The sequence below is a fragment of the Chrysochloris asiatica genome, unplaced genomic scaffold (assembly GCF_000296735.1).
Source record: "Chrysochloris asiatica unplaced genomic scaffold, ChrAsi1.0 scaffold00015, whole genome shotgun sequence".
NCBI lineage: Eukaryota > Metazoa > Chordata > Mammalia > Afrosoricida > Chrysochloridae > Chrysochloris > Chrysochloris asiatica.
Window position 1 is genome coordinate 816329 of NW_006408533.1, and position 21620 is coordinate 837948.

Here is a 21620-nt window from a genome sequence, read left to right on the forward strand (position 1 = left end):
TAGTAGGTGGCACTTTGGCTGCAGGCTTCATGCTCTTACCTGCTGTGCTGTAAAGGCTATTCCTGAATTAGCCATTTCTTCCTCAGAATTCCATCCTGGACAAGCCCATTCATTTTAGTAACTTCAGATATCACACAGACTGTATTAAAATGACCTTGCTTCAGCATTGCTCCATTTGATTGCTGAGTTCCTCTTGGATGTTTATCTGCAGCTCAGTCTGAATCCAGGCCAAATCCCATGTGGAATTTTTAAGCCAAGCCATAGGTAATTAGAAAGTTTTGTCTGACAGACCTCACAGGGGAAAACTGCCCTTCCACACCAGTCTTGGTGCCTAGTCAGTGCATTCCAGTTTTCTGGAGGGGATTGCAGTCTTAACACTCAGGACCCCTCAAATAGCCACATTCATATTCATACGCTAAAGGTCTTCAAAAAGTTGTGGAAAAATAAAATTAAGAGACAAAAATAAAAAATATGAACTTTATGTTTCAATAGTTGTTGTTTTTGTTGTTGTTAGGTGCCATTGAGTCGGTACCGACTCATAATTACCTTATGCACAGCAGAATGAAACATTGCCCGATCCTGGGCCAACCTCACAATTGTTGCCATGTTTGAACCCATTGATGCTGCCACTTTGCCAGTCCATCTCACTGGGGGTCTTCCTCTTTTTCTCTGACCCTCTACCTCACCAAATATAATATCCTTCTCCAGTGACTGGTCCCTCCTGACAATATGTCCGAAGTATGAGAGACGAAGTTTGGCCATCCTGGCCTCCAAGGAGCACTCTGGCGTACTGTACTTCTTTCAACACAGATCTATTGGTTCTTTTGGCAGCCCATGGCATTTACAATATTCTCCTCTAGCACTATAACTCAAAAGCATCAATTTTTCTATGGTCTTCCTTATTCACTGTCCAGCTTTTGCATGTATATGAGGTTATTGAAAATACCATGGCGTGGGTCAGGCACACCTTAATCTTCAAGCTGACATCTTTGCTCTTCAACACTTTTAAAACGTCTTGTACAGCAGATTTGCCTAATGTAATACATCATTTGATTACTTGACTGCTGCTTCCGTAAGTGTTGATAGTTGATCCAAGAAGAATGAAGTCCTTGACAACTTTGATCATTTCTCCATTGATAAGAATGTTGTTTATTGGTCCAGTGGTGAAGATTTTTGTTTTCTTTACATTGAGATGCAATCCATACTGAAGACTGTGGTCTTTGATCTTCATCAGTAAATATTGTAAGTCTTCTTCACTTTCAGCAAGCAAGGTTGTATCATCTGTATATCGCAGGTTGTTAATGAGTCTTCCTCCAATCCTGATGCCAAGTTTTTCTTCATATAATCCAGTTTGGATTATTTGTTCAGCATAAGCTCTATCAAAGCCAAGGTACACTTAAAGAATTGAGAATTTAACCATGTTAATGCTGTTTTTAAAAAAATGTTATTAGCCAAAGAAAAATGGCTGCCCTCTAAATTTTTAAGATGAAAAGACAAAAAGAAAGTCAGAGGCATTAAATTGGAACTGAAGAGGGAGATGCTTAATGCTTTTCCATCAAAACTCTCACAAAAGTGCCCTCATTTGATTAGAAGAATGGGGAGGAGCATTGTCATGGTGGAGAAGGAATCTCTGGTGAAGTGTTCCTTGGCATTTTTTTGCTAAAGTTTTGGCTAACGTTCTTAACACGCCTAATAAATGATGGTATCATTCTTTGACACTCTCCAGAAAGTCAGCAGCAAAGTGTTGCCATGACCTTTGCTCTTGACTTGTCCACTTTAGCTTCAATTGGACCATTTCTACTTCTTGGTAGTCACTGCTTTGATTGTGCTTTGGCTTTAGGATCATACTAGTAAAGCCATATTCTATCTTCTGTTAAAATTCTTCCAAGAAATCTCGATCTCACTTGTGTAAAATGTTCATTGAGAGCTCTTCTCATGTCTGCAGACTGATCTGGGCTCAACAGTTTTGGTACCCATGGAGCAGGAAGTGTGCTTAATTTTAACTTTTCAGTCAGAATTGTGTAAGCTGAACCAATTGAGAACTGTTGGCAGTTTCATTCTTCTTCAGTTAGCGTATGAACAAGATACTTTCCTTACAAATTGATGTGAATTGTCTGCCACTGTGGGCTTCATCTTCATCATTGTCTAGTCCTTTCTTTAAGCAGATTACCCATTTGTAAACTTTTTGTAAAGTATCTTTGATTTTACCATTCTTTTACCTGAGCTTCACCATAAATTTGGTATTTGTTCCTGGTCCAATGTTAACAGAATTCATGTTGACCTGATAGGGATTCTTTTCAAACTGATGACTTACCCATCATGAGGTTGGTGGTTCAAACCCACCAGCTGCTCCTTGGAAATACTGTATGGTGTTGCTATGAGTCAGAACCAGCTTGACGGCACTTAACAACAGAAACCCTTCTTAGTGCGTCAAACTCGATCTGGTTCAGACATGTTATAACTTAAAGTCAGCATGGCTTTATTTTGGTACAAAAAAGTTTTTGAAGCCCCTGCTTAGTTTTTTCATAATATGTACTATCCATGAACTTTTTGAAGAGTCGTCATATATATTTCTTGCCCAGGCACCTTCTAATCAGGGTCCTTGGCTAACACTTGCCGGTCACCTCTGCCTAGACTTGTTTATAGGGGTCCATGGCTGAGATAGTTTTCTTCACACTAACTCTATACTTTTCTACTCTGAGCCCCTGCTTCCTGTCTCCTAGGTCCATTAAAAGCCTTTTGTTCAGGAATCCTCTGAAGTGAGATGATGCCCCTGTCTGTATTTCATTTCATCTGACCTTCACCTGCTGTTATTCCATGGGGGGAAATGGAACACTGCCTTTGGCTCTTGTCTGCACTGTTGCAGTAAACGGAGAAAGACTTGATTGCTACTTTCAGTGTCTCCTTATCCTAATGGACCACTTCAACATCTGGAAGCTCATTAGGGATTGGTAGACTGTCTTTCAATGTTGTTATGGGCTATCGAGTTGGCACCCACTCATAGCGACCTTATGAACCACAGAATGAAACACTGCCTGGTCCTGTGCCAACCTCACAATCATTGCTATGCTTGAGCCCATTGCTGCTGCCCTGTGCCAATCCATCGTGTTGGGGGTCTTCCTCTTTTTCTGTGACCTTCCACTTTACCAAGCATGATGTCCTTCTCCAGGGACTGATCTCTGCTGATAATTTGTCCAAAGTATAAGTCTGGCCATCCTGGCTTCCAGGATGTATTCTAGCTGTATGTCTTCCGACACAGATTTGTTTGTTCTTCTGACAGTCCATGGCACTTTTAATATTCTTCTCCAACACCATAATTCAAATGCATCAATTCTTCTATGGTCTTCCTTATTCATTCTCCAATTTTCACATGCATTTGAGGATATTGAAAATATCATAATTTGGTTCAGGCACACCTTAGTCCTCAAATTGATGTATTTGCACTTGAACACTTTAAAGAAGTCTTGTGCAGCAGATTTGCCTAATGCAAGTGTCTTTCAGTGGTGATCCTTAGATTAAATTCTTGGTATTTCAGGAAAGAACTGCTACCTGGAGATGTGTTTGTGTGTGTACTTGTATATTTTATCAATTCCTATATTTAGCAAATATTGATTGACATCTACTATGTCAGGCATAGAGGATGGGTATACAATGTGCTGGGAACCATTCAGAATAAAGGAGAACCATTGTCCCATGGAGCTAACTTTCTTTAGTCAATGATTAAGCAAATGCAATAGTTATAGATTGGTATTATACCTTGATGGGAGTCCAGTGGCTTTAGAGGATAAATACTGGACTGGGAACCACAAGGTGGGCGCTACGAGCTAGGAGCTCTGGTAGCGTAGTGGTTACGGATCAGGCCGCGAACCTCAAGGTCAGTGGTTTGAAACTACCAGTGGTTCTGCGGGAGAAAGATGAGGCTTTCTGCTCCCGTAAAGATTTACAGCCTCAGAAACCCTGTGCAGGGTCGCTATGAGTTGGAACCGACTCCACAGTACTTAACAACAACAACAACAAATGCTGCTGTGGTGCTGTAGAATAAGCACTGGACTGCAAGGTCATTTTGAACAGCAAAGTCGTGGTTCAAACTCAACCAGCTACTCCTCGGAAGCCCTATACAAGGTCGCTATGAGTTGGAACTGACTTGATGGCACTTAACAACACTATGCCGCACTGGACTGCTGACCACAAGGTCAGCTGTTCAAATCCACCAGCTGCTCTTTGGAAACCCTATACAGTCCTGATCTTAACCCTTTTGACTTCTTTCTGTGCCTCAAATTCAAAAGACGTTGAAAAAGAACACAATTTGCGTCCCTTGAAGACTGCCGTTTTGACATGGTATAAACCAAAGACTGCAAAATTCTTCTTTGAAGAAGGGTTGTTATTGTTGTTGTTAAGTGCTGTTGAGTAGATTCTGACTCATAATGACACTGTATAGAGTTTCCAAGGAGTGAATGGTGGGTTTGAACCGCTGACCTTGTGGTTTGCAGTCCAGTGCTTATCCTACAGCTAGAGAGATGGAAACACTGTCTCAGAAATGTATACACTTAGATGGAGGATCTGTTGAGAAGCAACAGATTCATATTTTGATGTTTTTATATTAATAAGATGTTACGCTATTTAGATAGTGTGCTAACATCACATCCTAGTTTGATTCTGGTTTTCCTATGAGCATCTCTAATAAAATTCATGTCTTAGCATGATCGTCAACATGTTGAAAGGGATTTGTTTTTGTTTTTGATCCTCAATCCATGTGCTTAGCATTTTCTCTATATCTGATGTAAGCTGCTCTTGCATATTCATTAGCCTTTTAACATTATTGTAGCCAATCCTTTAACAGCTTGAACATTTTTTTCTTTGTTTTTGAGGATCATCATGATTTTCAAGTACGCCTTGCTCATTAAATCGTGAGCACCAACATTGACTGATTTTCCACCTTGGTGTTAAAAGCCTTTTGTTGCACTTTCTAATTGACACTTTTCTTTACCTCTTGCTCCTGTTACCACGGGCACTGGTTTGCTGCGTTTGGGAGTCAAGATGCACTTCAAGATATTAGTTTCTAGAGAAAATTAAACAGAGAGATTTATTACTCAAGTGACTTGAGGTACACAAGATTGGAAGCTGCTATCAAAGAGTTAGAGTCTACATTGTTATGTGGTAAACTTTTAGCTAGAAAGTACAGTGAAGTACATACATAAGTCAGTAACATAGTCATTGATTGTTACTGTCAAGACATATGTATTATAAGTTATATGTATTGTACCATTGCATGCCTGGCAGTGCAATGCCACAGAAAAAACATTAGAAGAATTCGGGTAAATTCTACAAGAACAAACAGACAAAATAAATGAAAAAATTGGAAGCCATACAAAAACAGCAGGTAGAAATTGAGGAGACTAATACTGACATTTCAGGAATAGAAAATACATTGAAATGTCAAAGGAGGAGAATTGAATCAATGGAAGGCCAAGTGAATGAGCTCAGTGAAGACGAATCTATCAATACTAATCTGCTAAAGGAACAATCAGAAAAAGGATTAAAAAATTTTTGAAGAAAGCCCAAGAATTATGTGGGACAACATCAAGAGGGATAACTTACATGTGACTGGAATTTTCGAACAGGAAGAACTCAAAAAAAAAAAAAAAAAAAAGCACAGAGAAAATTGTCAAAGAGTTGTTAAAATAAAACTTCCATAACATCATGAAAAATGCATTTAAGAAGCTGAATGAACCCCAAGCAGAATGGACCACAAAAGATAATCATCAAGATATATTATAATGAAAATTTCTAACACCAGAGACAAAGAAGGAATCCTGAGAGCAGTTTGGGAAGAACAAAATGTTACCTACAAAGGAGAACCAACAAGACTAAACTCTGATTTCTCAGCAGATACCCTGCAGGCAAGAAGGCAATGGGATGGCATATATAAAACTCTGAAAGGAAAAAAATTGCCAACCAAGAATCATATGCCCAACAAAACTTTTCCTTAAGTAGGCAGAGAAATTTGGAACTTTCCAGATAAAAGAAATGAAAGGAATTTGTAAAAAAACAAAAACGAAATCAGACCAACCTTACAAGAAATCTAAAAAGAGTTCTTTGGCAGAGAACCAACAACAGCAGACAACAACTAAAGGGTGTTATATAGCACAACACCCAGAAGTCAACCAGATACAGAAGTGCTCTAAGTAAAACAGAATTACAAGACTGAAAATTGAAAAACAGAGACATCAGTTAGTAATGACATTTACTTTATAATTATAAAGTAAAAATAGGGAATTTCCAAATGTCAATGAAGTCAAGTAGATTTCAAGATAGAGCAGATTCTTTTAAACTTGGGAAGAAATTAATAAATTACAGGGTAATCTTAAAGACAACGAATAAACCTTATCAAAATAAAAAAGGAAAATCATAGAGATTTAGCAAACACTGAAGCAATAACAATGAAGAAAGTGACAAGAAAACCCACAAACAAAATGAACTCAGCATCGAAAACTCTATGGAACAAAAAACCCGGCACAAAAAATACATCAAAATGAGAGCAATCGATTCATACTTAAAGATAATTAACTGAATGTAAATGGATTAAATGCACCAGTCAAGAGGCAGAGAGTAACAGAATGGAAAAGAAAACAAGACCCATCAATATGCTATCTACAAGAGACATATTTTACACACAAAGACACAAACTGACAATCAAAGGATGGAAAAAAATATCAAGCTAATGGTAATCAGAAGAGAGCAGGAGTGACAATATTAATTTCTGCTAAGAGAGAGGCAAACACTAACATAAGAGATGAAGAAGGATATATAATGGTTAAATGGTTAATTAAACAGGAGGATATAGCCATAATAATATTTCCACTGAAAGAGTCTCAAAACACATAAATCAAACTCTATCAGTGACATAGCCACAGAGGACTAGAGAGGAGAGTGAAGCGTCCAGCTAACATGAAATGAGGGCATATGCACAAGAATACCCACACTTGCAGATAATACCCACTTGACCTGGCTTTAATGGCTGCATGATCAGAACTCAACTAGAAGTAGAAAGAAGAGGAAAAAAAAGAATAATCTGATACAATTTTATGAACCTGACCTACACCTATTTATGCAGTAACTCAAAAGAGGGAACAAATCTTTACAGCAAGGATCATTCCCACCCCCTCGGTACACAGGGTAGACAGGGATGGACAAGTTGGACATTGGCTACCCAAAATGGTAATTGCTATCAGGACTGATTGTGAGTGTTGGAAATGTAAATGTAGACATTTTGTAGCAAAAGGAGTGATTGACTTAGCAGTCCAGTAGTGGAGGTCCCTGGGACCATCAAGGGAGAAGAGTGGAATGCGGGACCCTACCCAGAGAAGCAGTGATGCCTGGGATGGAGGCAGAGATGGTGACATGGAGAGATGGAACGGCTGGGGACTCTAGACCCAGAGAGGGAGAGGAGCTGTGTGCCGAAGACCAGGAGGAAGGCTTGCAGGGTACCCTTTGGTTGGTTGATGATGCATGGAGGGGATTGTAACCATGGCAATGAAACGATATACGATAGGATGAATGTAAAGCTAATGTTCTCCTATGTAAACTATCACATAATTCACAATAAAACATTAAAAGAAAAAAATCATACTCTAACAGAAGTGAAGAGAGAAATAGATAACCCTACAATAATAGTAGGATATTTTCCTTTTGATGAAGGAAAAAGAACAGCTAGAAAGAAACTCAACAAAGACACAAAAGAACTAAATACTGTCAGCTAACGTGATCTCATAGACAACAATAAATGCTGGGGTGAAAAATGATATCTCATTATTGTTTTGATTTGGGAGTCCTTTGGAGTTCTATGGAGTCCTGTGTTGCACTGCAAGATAATGCACTAGACGGCAAGGTGGATTTGAACTGCAAGGTCAGTGGTTCAAACCCAGAAATCCTATACAGAGTGGCTATGAATCTGAACCGACTTGACAGCACGTAACAACAACAACAACAGAACTTAACTAGAGGAAGATGAAGTTTAATACAGGAAGTAAGTGTAAATTGCTACAGTCTGATCAATTTGACCGTTACTTAAGGATGTGGTAGCTCAAAATGCCAACTGAAAGGGAGGGAGTCTTCACATCAAGATCAAAACTATCCTGTCAGTACACAGGGTTAATAGGGATGGGCAACTTAGACATTGACTACCTAAAATGTGTGTGTGTGTGGGGAGCTATATAAAGGCATGAAAAGGATGGCTTTCAAGTTTTCAAGAGGGGGTTTAGTTTCATTTATTGTTGTTAGATGCCATCAAGTCAGTTCTGATTCATGGCGACCCTGTATAGAGTTTCCGAGGAGTAGCTGGTGGATTTGAACTGCTTACATTGGAGTTGGCAGTCCAGTGCTTATCCTACAGTGCCACACCAGGACAAAGTTAAAAAAAAAAACGAGAACAAAAAATGCTGGTGAAGGTTTGGGATGACTGGAACCCTCATACACTGCTGGTGGGACTGTAAAATGGTATAGTTTAATGGAAAACACTATGGTGATTCCTCAAAAGGTTGGAAATAGAAATACCCTATGACCAAGTAATTCCTTGGTCAGGAATAGATCCATGCACACCCTTGTTAATTGCAGCACTATTTACAATAGCAAAAAGATGGAAACAACCTAAATGCTGGCTTCAAAATGGAATAATGCATAAGCAAACTTTGATATATACTATGCAATGTTAAAGAATAACTACAAATCTGGAAAGCACCTCATAATGTGGATGAGCTTCGAGGACATTATGCTAAGCAAAAGTATAAGTAATTTTTTTTATCACATAAAAAAGTATAAGTACTTTTTTATCACAAAAGTATAAGTATTTTTTTTTGGGGTGGGCAGTGTTCATATGAGACCACTGTTGTAAAAAGTTGTGAAAAGATTTTAATTTGAGAAGAAACATTTGAAGGTTATAAAGGTAGAAGTTGTTGTTAGGTGCCATTGAATCGATACCGATGCATAGCTACCATATGTACAGCAGAACGAAACACTGCCCAATCTGGGACCAACCTCACCATTGTTGCCACGCTTGAGTCCATTGATGCTGCCACTTGGCCAATCCATCTCTTTGGGGGTCTTCCTCTTTTTTTCTGACTCGCCACCTTACCAAACATGATATCCTTCCCCAGCGACTAAAGGAAGGGGGATAATTCACTGACTAGAGGGCAGATATGTATTAACTTGGGTGAAGGAGAAGACAATATATGATAAGAGGGTGTTTGGCTGGATGCAGGGGAAGATATGGGGAAGAGTACAGGATTAAAGGCAATAGAGGTAAATACTGTTCTAGACACAGTCTTGCAATAATGGTGATCTATGGGTGGATGTGTGGATAGACACTCAGACTGAACTCGTGTAGAAGGGAGAGTGGGAATATGCCCACAAATAATACAGGTTTCATAGGATATTTGTACATGGGTATTTACCTTTGCTATAAACATAGCCATGAATGTTTACAGAAAAAGACAAATAATTTTAAAATGTACAGAGGGCATGAACAGACCACCAAAGAAGACATGGAAGCATTCAACAAGCATATGAAGAAGTGATCCTAATCATTGGCCGTTGTTATTGTTGTTGTTAGTGCTGGAGAGTTTGTTCTGACTGGCAGTGACCCTGTGTAAGTTTTCCAAGGAGTGGCTGGTGAGTTTGAACTGCTTACCTTGTAGTTGGCATGCAAGTGCTTACCCTACAGCGTCACACCCCGACTCCCATTGTTGTTGTTATGTGCTGTCGAGTTGGCTCAGATTCATAGCCACCCTGTATAGGGTTTCTGGGTTTGAACCACCGACCTTGTGGTTGAACCTGACCTTGCAGTCTAGTGCATTATCCTGCAGTGCCACACCAGGACTACAGAAGACTCTCAAAACAACAATGAGATACCATCTCACTGTATGTGGTAGAGCACACAGTGGGCAAAGTTATGAAATCTTCTTAGACATAACCAAACATCTCGAGGGAATGAGTTGCTGGATCTAAGGGCTTAGGACCATAGTCTTGGGGCACACCATGGTCAATTGGCATAGCATAATCCACAAAGAATTTTCTGCATCTTAGTTTGGTAAGTACTAACTGAGGTCATAAAAGCTTGTGAGTAGCCATCTAAGGTACACCTATTGGTCTCATCCTTTCTGGCAGAAAGAAGTGAAGAAAACTGGAGCTTCATGGAAATAATTAGTTCAGTGGACTAAATGGATCATGGGAACATCAGTGCAAAAACCAAGTGAGGACCATGTGTGACTTCCTCTGGCTTCACAAGGGGAAAGAGAATCAAGCTCAAAATCAGTCCAAGGTTGATTCCTATGAAGTGGAGGTCAGACATGCCTCCACCCTACAACCTTCTTTACCCTATTCTGACACCAACCATCCCTCCCACAGTACAGTCTGCTTCCCATCTGGGTTTGATAATCCATTGCAGTGGGCACACAGAACTCATAACAATTCTCATGATTATGGAGTTTATTAGGGAAGTGAACAGGGTACAATTCAGGATAATCAGTCTCTCAGCCATGTGGTCCCTTGGCTTCTGCCATGTTGGGATAGGTGTTACCAAGCTCCTTTAAATGTCCAAATGACACATTCTATAAGCCAGGCTCATGCCCATAGATATACACCTTTACTCAGTCCATGGGCCTACAGCCTACAGCTTCTCTGCCACCGTCTCTACTGTTGTCTCTGCTGTCGCTGCTTTTCTAGGTAGGGATCTCACACTCCATTCATGTTCCTCCTTCTTGATGGTCTTGGGATAGTCTGCTCCTGCTTCTGAAATGGCACCTTTTAAACGTATCTGGATGGCAAACCTAACCAATCCCAACCTTAGAGTACTATATACCATATTTGCATGGTCCCACCCAGTCAGTTGGTGGGAATTAAGAAAATATTGGATAGAAAAGCCATATTAAGTAAATCTATGGTATCACGATCCGTCTCCATGACCTTCTGAGATCAGAAGAACTAAGTGGTGCTCAGATACCACTGCCAGCTGCTCTCAAAGGGATCACATTAGAAGTTCCTGGATAGAGTAGGGGAAAATGTTGAACAGAGCTCAAAATCATAAAAAAGACAAAGGCTTACCAGTGAGATAGAGACTGGTGGGACCCAGAGACTGGCCCAAGTCACCCTTTAGCTCTGGAATGGAATCATTCCCGTGGCTCAACTTTCGACCAAATAGCAGATAGATTAGATCTATAAAGGGAACAATAATACTAGTGAGGTATGCACACCTTAGAATAATCAACCATTTGAGATCAAAAGGGCAGCATTTATTCAAGGATAAAGTTCAGAAGAGTTAGGGCAGAAGGAGGAATGGAAACAAGACATTTAGGAGGAAATGGGATAAGTGATGCCACATTGAGAGCATTGTTAACAATGAGATGGAGCAAGATGTGTATGAATTGTTGAATGTAAAACTGACAACCTGCTCTGTAACCCAATTCACAGTAGAAAGCTTAAAAAAGAAACCATGGAAAACAAAAAGCCTCACAACTGGACGAACAAACAGTATCATGGTACACGGAGAAAAAAAGCTGTCAAAAATTCTACTTTACTTGAAACAACAATCAATGCTCAACAAAGTAGCATTCAAGTAATCAAACTAGGTACTGTTTTGGACAAATCTGCTGTAAAAGATCTCTCTTTTAAAGTTTTGAAATAAAAAGATAATACTTTGATGACTAAGGTGTGCCAGACTTAAGCCTTAGTCTTTTCAATTGCCTCATACACACGTGAAAAAAGATGACAAAAAGAATTGATGTATTTGAAATGTAATATTGGTGAAGAATATTGAACATACCATAGACTACCAGAGGAATCAACAAATCAATCTTCAAAGAAATACAACTGGAATGCTTCTTAGAAGCAAAGATGATGAGCACTTCATCTTGCTACTTTGGACACATCATCAGGGAAGACCACGCACTAGTAAAGTAAACCACTAGTAGAGGCCAGTCACTAGGTAAAACACTAGTAAAGGGTCAGAGAACGTGAGGAAAACCCTCAATGAGCTGGATTGACACAATAGTTTCAAAAATGGGCTCAAACATATCAAAGGTCATGGTGGTAGAACTTCACATCTTTGAGGCTTCATTTCCATAGCACCTGACAACAGCAGATGCTTCCTGTGCCTCTCAGAAGCTGAATGTTCTGAACAAAGTCTTTGCAAAAGAGAAAACCTAGGTTTGGATTGGGTGCACTCCTGAATGCTCTCCACATTGAGGCTCTAGCTGATTTGGGTTTGTGCATTGAGACAGTGCCTTTAAGACACAGTAGTATCCAGAACTTTAGTGATGGCTATGAATGGGTTTATGGCAGTATAAATATGACATATGTAATTAGGGCCATTGAAGAGCTCTGGTAGCGTAGTGGCTACGAGTCTGGCTGCTAACCACAAGGTCAGCAGTTTGAAACTACCAGCTGTTCCATGGGAAAAAGAGGAGGCTTTCTGCTCCTGTAAAGATTTACAGCCTTGGCAACCCTGTACAGGGTTGCTGGAAGTTGGAACTGACTCCATGGCACACCACCACCTTTAGGGCCATTGATAGATGAATGTGGTTAAATGCTTATCTTTCCAGATTTTCTGAGCCCACCATAAGGACAGGCATTTAAACTAATGCCAGAGGGTTCTTTTCTGAGTCTGGGACTCTTTCCACGTATCTGGGCGTGGGCAGGTGCTTGGAAAATCACATAATTGCGATTCCAGTGCTGCTTCATACTTGGTCCAGATCTCCTGCATGGTTGTTTGATGTAGCTCATTGTGTAGCTAGGTCAGGATGGAAGGCATTTCTTCATCCGTGTCAGCATCAAATCCACACATGTGCTGGTTCCAGCGCACCCTACTGTGGGGCTTGAGTCAAGACACTTCATCTTTTGGAGACTTCAAGTTCTGAATAATTTGATATAAACTTCAGAGTGTGAAGATTCTGAAAAATAAAGTGGCTTATGGGAGTGGGGTTTCCTTTTGGGGTGATGAAAATATTTTGGGATTTAGATAGAGGTGGTGGTTGGAAATGGTTAAGCATTTGGTTACTAACTGGAAAGGAAATCTATCCAGCCATGCTGTGGAAGAAAGGCCTGGCTATTTACTTATGAAAGATAGCAACCATTGAAAACCCTATGGGGTGCAGCTCAGCCCTGAAATGGGGCTCCTATGAGTTGGAATCTACTCCATGGCAACTGGTGTTTTTTAGTTGTTTTGATGATAGCACAACCCTGAGCGTGCACTAAATCTTCCTGAATTTTTCAGTTTACAATAGTTAACTGTTACGGACTCCTGGTGTGGTGCTTAGGATTACCACTAGACTGTGAACCACGAAGCGGGCAGTTCAAACCTACCAGTCACTCCTTGGAAACCTATACAGGGGTCGCTATGAGTTGGAATCCACTTGACAGCACTTAACAACAACATTGTTATATGAATTTCATCTCCATAAACAAAAAATAAAGCACTGTGTGGATGTTTGATTCACTTTTGTTCTCACTCACTGGATTCCTGTAGGGAAGGGATCAACTCTTAGTATTTTTGTTTGGTTTCCCCCATCATCCAATACAGTACTAATATACACATAGTAAACAATTCAGTAAACTTGAATCAATGAATGAATAATATCAATGGATCAATAAATCAAATAATAAAATAGATTCAATAAAATCAATGAATCAAATAAAATAAAATTTAGTTTAGGGAAAACTACTATAATGAACCTCTGGTTTCTTAAAACAGTAATATTGATATTGTGAGGTTAGTTGCAAAGGATTTTATATGTCAGGCTTTTAAATTAAGGCAAATAATCATCTATATTAGGAACTAAGAAAGACTGTTTTCATCTTTATGAGAAAACACATCGCTTCATGTGGGCCTCAGGGAAAACATTGACTTATCTCCTGGGAACTGTCATTTTTGGACCTCAACTCTGATTGTTTATTTGAATAGTCCCACCACTTTTTTTCTAGCACCTTCCATTACATTTGCTGTTGTCCATATGAACAGGCATATTGTAGTCTAGAACGCTGTTCAGCGTGGGAGTGCTTTTTCCTGCTTGTCTTTCTTTATCCTCATCTCTCAGTCTGGAATAGTGTATTGTGTAGAGTAGGTACAGTTCGTGACATGGATGGACGAGGACTTGAACACAAGGGTGTCAGAATCTTCTCATTCTCTCTACTCTCCTGACTGCTATGAGTTTTTGTCCTGCTTTTTCTTAAGATTATTTTAAAATATTGGGCCTCAGATATGGAGTTGGATTAAGGAGTAGTGATAATGGTCGGATCTGACATGCTCTTCTCATTGCTGTCTGCATGGTTGGCTGCTCTATGAATGGGGGAGTGGTAGGCATGTACTGGGAGGGGAGGAACAGATGGCAGCCATCATTGAAGATGATCTACTACTTGTGCATTGTATCTTTCCATTTGGAACTTTTAATTCACTTCTTTGGTGAATTAAAACTCTTAATTTTAATATAGTAAAATTACCTTTCTTTCCTTTTTTTACTCAACACTTTGTGTATCTTGCTTAACTTTTCCTGGCTTCAGGGTCTGAAAGGTATTTTGTCTTTCTTTCCCCCTATTTGACTGAGAAATTTTACTCTTGACATTTAAGTCCAAAATTTGTCTGACACTGATTTTTGTATGTGCTTTGTATAAAGACTGTTTTATTATTTTCCACATGGAGTCTTCCCCTAAGAAACATTTACAGTAAATGTTAACTTTGAGATGTAGGGTCAAATCACTGAAATTCAAGATGAAAAGAAAATAAGAGAAATGTTTGATAAAGTTGCATCTTTATTAAAACCCAGCCTTATGTAACAAGGAATAATAATGATTTCATTTAATTCTCTCAGAGGTTATCTCGCTCATCCCTTTTATAACAGAACAAACAAGGGTTAAAGAAAGTGACCCAATGCTTTGTCTCGTTGTTGTTGTTTAGTGCCGTTGAGTTAGTTCTGACTCATAGTGACCCTGTATAGGATTTCCTAGGAACGGCTGTTGAATTTGAACCGCTGATCTTGTGGTTCAAACTGACCTTGTGATTGAGTGCTTTTTCTACAGTGCCACACCACGACTCCAGGCATCAAGTGCTTTAAAAAAAAGGGGGAAATGCCCATAATACAGTATCCACTGAAAAGCACTGCAGAACCGCAGTGGAAAATGCCCCCTAGTCAAGTACTATCATCCAGCATTAAGCTAATTTACCCCACGTTTGTAGTTAGCCTCACTCACACCATGTCTACCCTGTTCCTCACCCCAGTCTCTCTGGAGTTTTGATAACATTCCATATTGCTCAAGGACAAGTATATTATGTGCTGTCATCTGGACATTCTTGTGCGTCACAAATGCTACCCTGATTGTTTTATCTGATTGTTATGGTCGGTATTTACATCCTGTGACTCTCTTGTGGTTTAAATAATGGAAAGTACCTGGAGAAGTACGTGACTCCCCAAGAGTGTGCGTGCCTGTGAAAGTATAGAGACTGTGTTCTGATCTCAAGGGGACTCTTATGGAGTCCCTGCTGATGCTACTTTCTAAACAAGCTTCTTTTTATTCTCTTTCTAAAAAGAGAAAAAAAATTAATAAAAAATGGTTGAGAAAAAAAATTCTCACACTGACCATTTAAAAGTAACTTTTAGAAACCAGATGTTCTAAAAGTTTTTAAAAATTAATTTGATTAATTTTTTATTTTTCAAAGAAAAAGTATGTATTATACTTTTGCGTGTTAGTATTTAACTTGTTGTTAAGTGCCATTGAGTTGATTCCAACCCATAGCGACCCTGTATAGGGTTTCCAAGAGGCAGCTGGTGAGCTTGAACCACCGACCTTGCAGTTCACACGACTTTGCAGTCTGATGCATTAGCCCACAGCGCCACACCAAGACTCCTAGTATTTAACTTAAGCTTGTGGAATTTTTGTTAGAACGTATTTTATATGGCAAAGAAACTATCACTTAAACTTCGTTAATACAGTTCATCCAGAAAAACCATCTTCTTTAAAATTACTGATTTTATAAGTTACTTCTATAAACTTTTTGCAGCCAAGGCTTTTTCTTATGACACATGTACAAGTAAATAGAAAATCTGATTCATTTTTATTACCTGGGCAAATCCTCTACTCATAATGTACCTTTCATGTATGTATCTAATCTAAGTGGTTCTTCCATATGTCAGTGTTGACAGTAACTTGCATAACAGAGATGCTTCTTTTCCTTCTAAATTTATTATTTAAAAAATATACGCATTTGAGGTATTGATTTTTCTCACTCAAAATCCATATTCAAATAATTATCTTTTTAATTATCAAAGACAAGTAATTAGTCTTTGATGATACAATTAGTTGGTGCTAATTGCATTGGGAGAATCTTCTATAAAAATGTTAAAGAGTAAATAGGTCACTTTGAAGACTAAGATGTGCCTAACCCAAGTCTTTTTTATCAATCGCTTTATACGCATGTGAAAAACTGGACAGTAAAGAAGACTGGAGAAGAATTTATGCATTTGATTGAATTATGGTGTTGGTGAAGAATATTGAATATACTACGGACTGCCAGAAAAACGAACAAATTTATATTGGAAGAAGTACAGCTGAAATGCTCCTTACAAGTGAGGATGGTGAAACTTTATCTTGTGTACTGAGGGCATGTTATCAGAAGGAACTAGCCCCTGGAAGAGGACCTCATGCTTGGGAAAGTAGAGGGCCAGGAAACAAGAGGAAGACCCTAAATGAGTTGGACTGTGGCGGCAACAATGGGCTCAAACCTAGGAAACATTGTGAGTGTGGTGCAGGACTGCGCAGTGTTTCGTTTTGCTCTGCTGAGCAAATAATACGAGAAGCTGGGTTCTATGAAGGAAAACGTGTCATCAGGATTGGAGGAAGACTTACTAACAACCTGAGATATGCAGATGATACAACCTTGCTTGCTGAAAGTGAAGAGGACTTAAAATATTTACTGATGAAGATCAAAGAGCACAGCCTTACGTATGGATTACAACTCAATGTAAAGAAAACAAAAATCCTCACCACTGGACCAATAAACACCATTCTTATCAGTGGAGAAGAGATTGAGGTTGTCAAGGACTTCATTCTTCTTGGATCAACTATCAACATTCACGGAAGCAGCAGTCAAGAGATCAGACGACATATTGCATTGGGCAAATCTGCTGCACAGGAACTTTTTAAAGTATTGAAGAGCAGAGATGTCAGCTTGAGCCTGACCCAAGCCATGGTATTTTCAATAACCTCATATGGATGCGAAAGCTGGACAGTGAATAAGGAAGATCGTAGAAGAATTGATGCCTTTGAGTTGTGTTGGAGGAGAATACTGAAAGTGCCGTGGACTGCCTAAAGAACCAATAGATCTGTTTTGGAAGAAGTGCAACCAGAGTGCTCCTTGGAGGCCAAGATGGCTAGGCTTCGTCTCTCATACTTTGGACATATTGTCAGGAGGGAACAGTCGCTGGAGAAGGATGTCATGCTGGGTAAGATGGAGGGTCAGAGAAAAAGAGGAAGACCCCCAACGAGATGGATCAGCCAGGTGACATCATTGATGGCGTCAAGTGTGGTCAGCGGTAGTGAGGTTGGCCCAGGATCGGACATTGTTTCGTTCTGCTGTGCATGGGGTCGCTATGAGTCGGTTCCGACTCGATGGCACCTGACAACAACAACAGGCGCCCTGTGAATTGGAACTGACTCAATGGCATTTAACAACAAGTTCAAGAGTCTAGCATGCTGAATTATATGATCAGTTTTATTTGGAACGGCAGAAGGATTAGGCTATCAGCAGAGATTATAGGATTTCAAATCAAAGAGACTTTGGAACTAAAGCTCTTCTTAGCCTTGTGAATGCTGCCATTTAAGGCTGTTGTTAGTTATCCTTGAGTTGATTCTGACTCATGATTCTGACTCCATTATGCAGAGTAGAACTGTTCCATAGGGTTTTCAAGACTGGGACTTTAGGAAGATCTTCAGGCCTGCCTTTGAAGGCACCCCTGGGTGAATGCAAACTGCCAAACTTTTGTGTAATAATTCAGTGCTTGATGGTTTGTACTACTCAGGGACCCCATTTAAGACTTAATTATAGGAAATGAGGTATGTTACTGATCCAAAGAATGGCTAATGAACCAAAGTTGTTAATGCTAGGTGGGGGAAGATAAGAGAAAGTCGTTGTTATACATGTCATCTTTAGAGCTCTAGGCTCATGACCTGCTTCTACTTTTTTACCAACTGTGTGGTTCTTGGGAATTACAAGTGTGACAATGTAGGATCAGCACTGGACTGCGGACCACGAGGTCAGCTGTTCAAACCCACCAGCTGCTCCACGAAAACCCTATACAGCATTGCTATGAGTTGGGACCAGCACTTACCAACAACAACCTCTACTTTGTTTTAGGCATCTGTAAAATAGATGTGATGACTAATCTAAGGATGCAAATGTGGACTAGATGGTACCCAGTGTAGATTAGGGGCTCACTTTAATTCTGATTATGATCTGAAAGTTGAGAATGCTCACTTAATTATGATTGTTTACAAATTGAGAATCACAACTAAACTCTGGAGATAAGCGGAAAAAGTAGGTTGTGAATTTCTTCATTCTTGGAAGAAATTTGCTTCCAGCTAAATGTAAATCTTCTAAACTTTGAAGAGTTTGTAATTCTCTCATCAACAATTAGAACGGCAAAATATCCTCTAGGGAAAAAAAATGCTAAAAATGAAGCTCATAGAAGTGAAAATAATAATAAATATTTAGGACTCCAAGCTTGCTGTTGTTGTTGTTAAGTGCTACTGAGTCAGTTCTGACTCATAGTGACCCTGTATAGGGTTTCTGAGGAGCAATTGGTGAGCTTGAACCGCCGACCTTATGGTTCAAGCCAACTTTGCAGTCCAGTGCATTAACCCACAGCGCCACAACAGTTCATTGAAGTGTAAATAATAATAAAGATTTAGGTATCCTAACTTAGTTACTGGAATCCTGGTGTGGTGCTGTGGGTTAATGAGCTAGTTGCAAAGCGGTTTGAACTGCAAGGTTAGCAGTTCAAGCTCGCCAGCTGCTCCTTGGAAACCCTATACAGGGTCATTATGGGTCGGAACCAACTCGACAGCACTGCACAACAACAACAACTTAGTTATTAGCTATTGTGCCTTTTATTCTGATAACAGAATTTTGTTTGAAAAACAAAAAAGTTGCTTGAAAAATGTGTTGATTGACTCATTTCATTAGGAAATATTTATGGAGTTTCTGGACAGTGTTCTGGACTGGAGTTCTATAGTGAAAAGTAAGCTTCAGGTGGTTTCTGACCTTGTGAACTTACCTGATGGGGCTGCAGGCCCCCAAGTGCTGCTTCTGAGCTTTATAAGTGTCTTTATAGAATGTCAAGATAAAGTTTTTCATAAGCATATCTTTACATATGAAAGAACCAGTGATTTAAAGGAGGTGAAACCTTTTGAGCGCACACTAGGATTGAATTCATCTTGAATGTTTAAGAATGCACTTGTAAGATGATTGTGGGGCAGGGCTATCCCTTTGTTATACCTCATTTCTGGGGAGGGTGTGGGTACTTTTGTGCTTACCTTACACAGTGGTTATGCACTTAGATAATTTCATTTGGGAGCAAACTGGGTCAGTAAAATCCACCACTAGGTAAACATGATCTCTTGACCTAATTAAATCATGCTTCATGTGTTGTTATGTGCCGCCGAGTCGGTTCAGTTCTGACTCATAGCGACCCTGTACAGGATTTCCGAGGCTGTAAACCTCTATGGGAGCAGAAAGCCTCATCTTTCTTCCGCGGAACAACTGGTAGTTTCGAACTGCTGACCTTGCGGTTCGCAGCCTGATTCGTAACCACTACGGTACCAGAGCTCCTATGCTTCGTGTAGAAAAGGTCATGTTCAACTTTTTAGTTTGTAGTGCTTGTAGAATTCTTCATTGCCAAAGAATAAAAATAATCTACCTACCAACAAAGACTAATGTAAAGATGATAATACCAAACAGATGATCACCCCATTAAAAATGGATTCCCACATAGTGCTGTGGGTTAATGCACTGGTCTTCAAAGTTGGTTTCAACTGCAAGGTTCAAACTCACGAGCTGCTCCTAGGAAACCCTCTACAGGATCGCTATGGGTCGGAACTGACTCAATGACACTTAACAACAACAATATTTACATACTGAATTGACTCCTACCTTCTCACTCTGATATTCACAGCCCAGCTACATCTCCCCCGTTTACCTGTATCTCCTGTCTTCCAATATTTTTGTTGTTGTCAAACTGGGCCACATGGTCAATGTGCTTTTGCACACGCTGAGTCTTCCACCTGGAATGCTTGTCCTATTTGCCTCTCACTGCTGTGTATCAAGGAGTCCTGGTGTGGCGCTGTGGGATAAGTGCAGGAGAGCAAGGTCAGTTTGAACCACAAGGTCGGCAGTTCAAACTCCCCAGCCGCTCCTTGAAAACGCTATACAGGGTTGCTATGAGTCAGAACTGACTCAGTGACACTTAACAACAACAACAGCCATGTATCAAAGTTCTATTGATCCATCACAGGTCAGCTTCAGTTCCCTGTCCCATCCTGCCTTTCCTGAGCTCCATCTACCGCCCTTGAGCCCCAGCATTCTGTATTCAACTAGGGCACTTCCTTTACCACACTTGTTGTTACGCGCCGTCCAGTTGGTTGTGATTCATAGCGACCCTGTATAGGTTTTCTGAGGAGCAGCTGGTGAGCTTGAATCATCGACCTTGCAGTTCAAATTGACTTGGAAGTCCAGCGCATTAACCTATAGCACCACTTACTTTTTTGGCTATTTGTGAAGTTAGTTCTTCACTGGGACTTTGGGCACGGATCCTCTTTGTACCCTAATGCCTGACACAGACTCGTCCAGAGCACGATTAAAGAGTATAAAAGAATTTGCCAAAGTGAGACTATCATTGCATCCCAAGTACAATAGGCGTGTCCTAAAGCGTCACATAGGATAAGAAAAACATAGCTGCAGATATGAAAGGTAAATACAATCTATATCCTAGAAACAAAATAAACAGGAACATAAACAGGCCATGTGGTTTCAGACCTGAAGGTATATTATGATGAATTTCCATAGCTGTCATCTCTAAGCTGGGTAAAACAGTCTTTGTTTTGGTTACCTCTTTTACTAAATTGTTTAGAAAAAAGTTACTTGAAAGTAAAAAGAAAACCTCTCTTTTCCAGGGCCAGTTCTGTGACTATTGCAATTCTGAAGACCCCAGGAAAGCACACCCCATCATTAATGCGATTGATGGAACAGAACGTTGGTGGCAGAGTCCTCCTCTGTCCTCAGGCACACAGTACAACAAGGTCAATGTTACCTTGGATCTGGGGCAGGTGAGCTACGTTTTCAGTTGAAATGCTTTTGTGATGATGTCTGGTATAATCATAATTGCTTAAGAAATAAATTTTAGTTTAAATTCACTAATTATTGTTGCACTTGCTACATTAATATTTTCTTCTGGTGCTGTGGCTCAATCACTCAACCACAAGGTTGGTTTGAACTACAAGGTTGGTGGTTAAACTCACCAAATGCTCCTCAGAAACCCTATACAGGGTTACTATGGGTCAGAACCAACTTGACGGAACTTGTGACC

The 21620-nt window shown here is 39.9% G+C and overlaps 1 protein-coding gene across 1 annotated transcript in view; it reads left to right on the forward strand.

Moving 5' to 3' along the window:
• LAMA3 (laminin, alpha 3) overlaps positions 1 to 21620 on the forward strand; it is a 368228-nt gene that overhangs the window by 6843 nt on the left and 339765 nt on the right. Inside the window, exon 2 of the mRNA XM_006835121.1 lies at positions 21208 to 21360. Within this exon, the coding sequence (XP_006835184.1) occupies positions 21208 to 21360 (153 nt within the window). The remainder of the gene's footprint in view (positions 1 to 21207; positions 21361 to 21620) is intronic.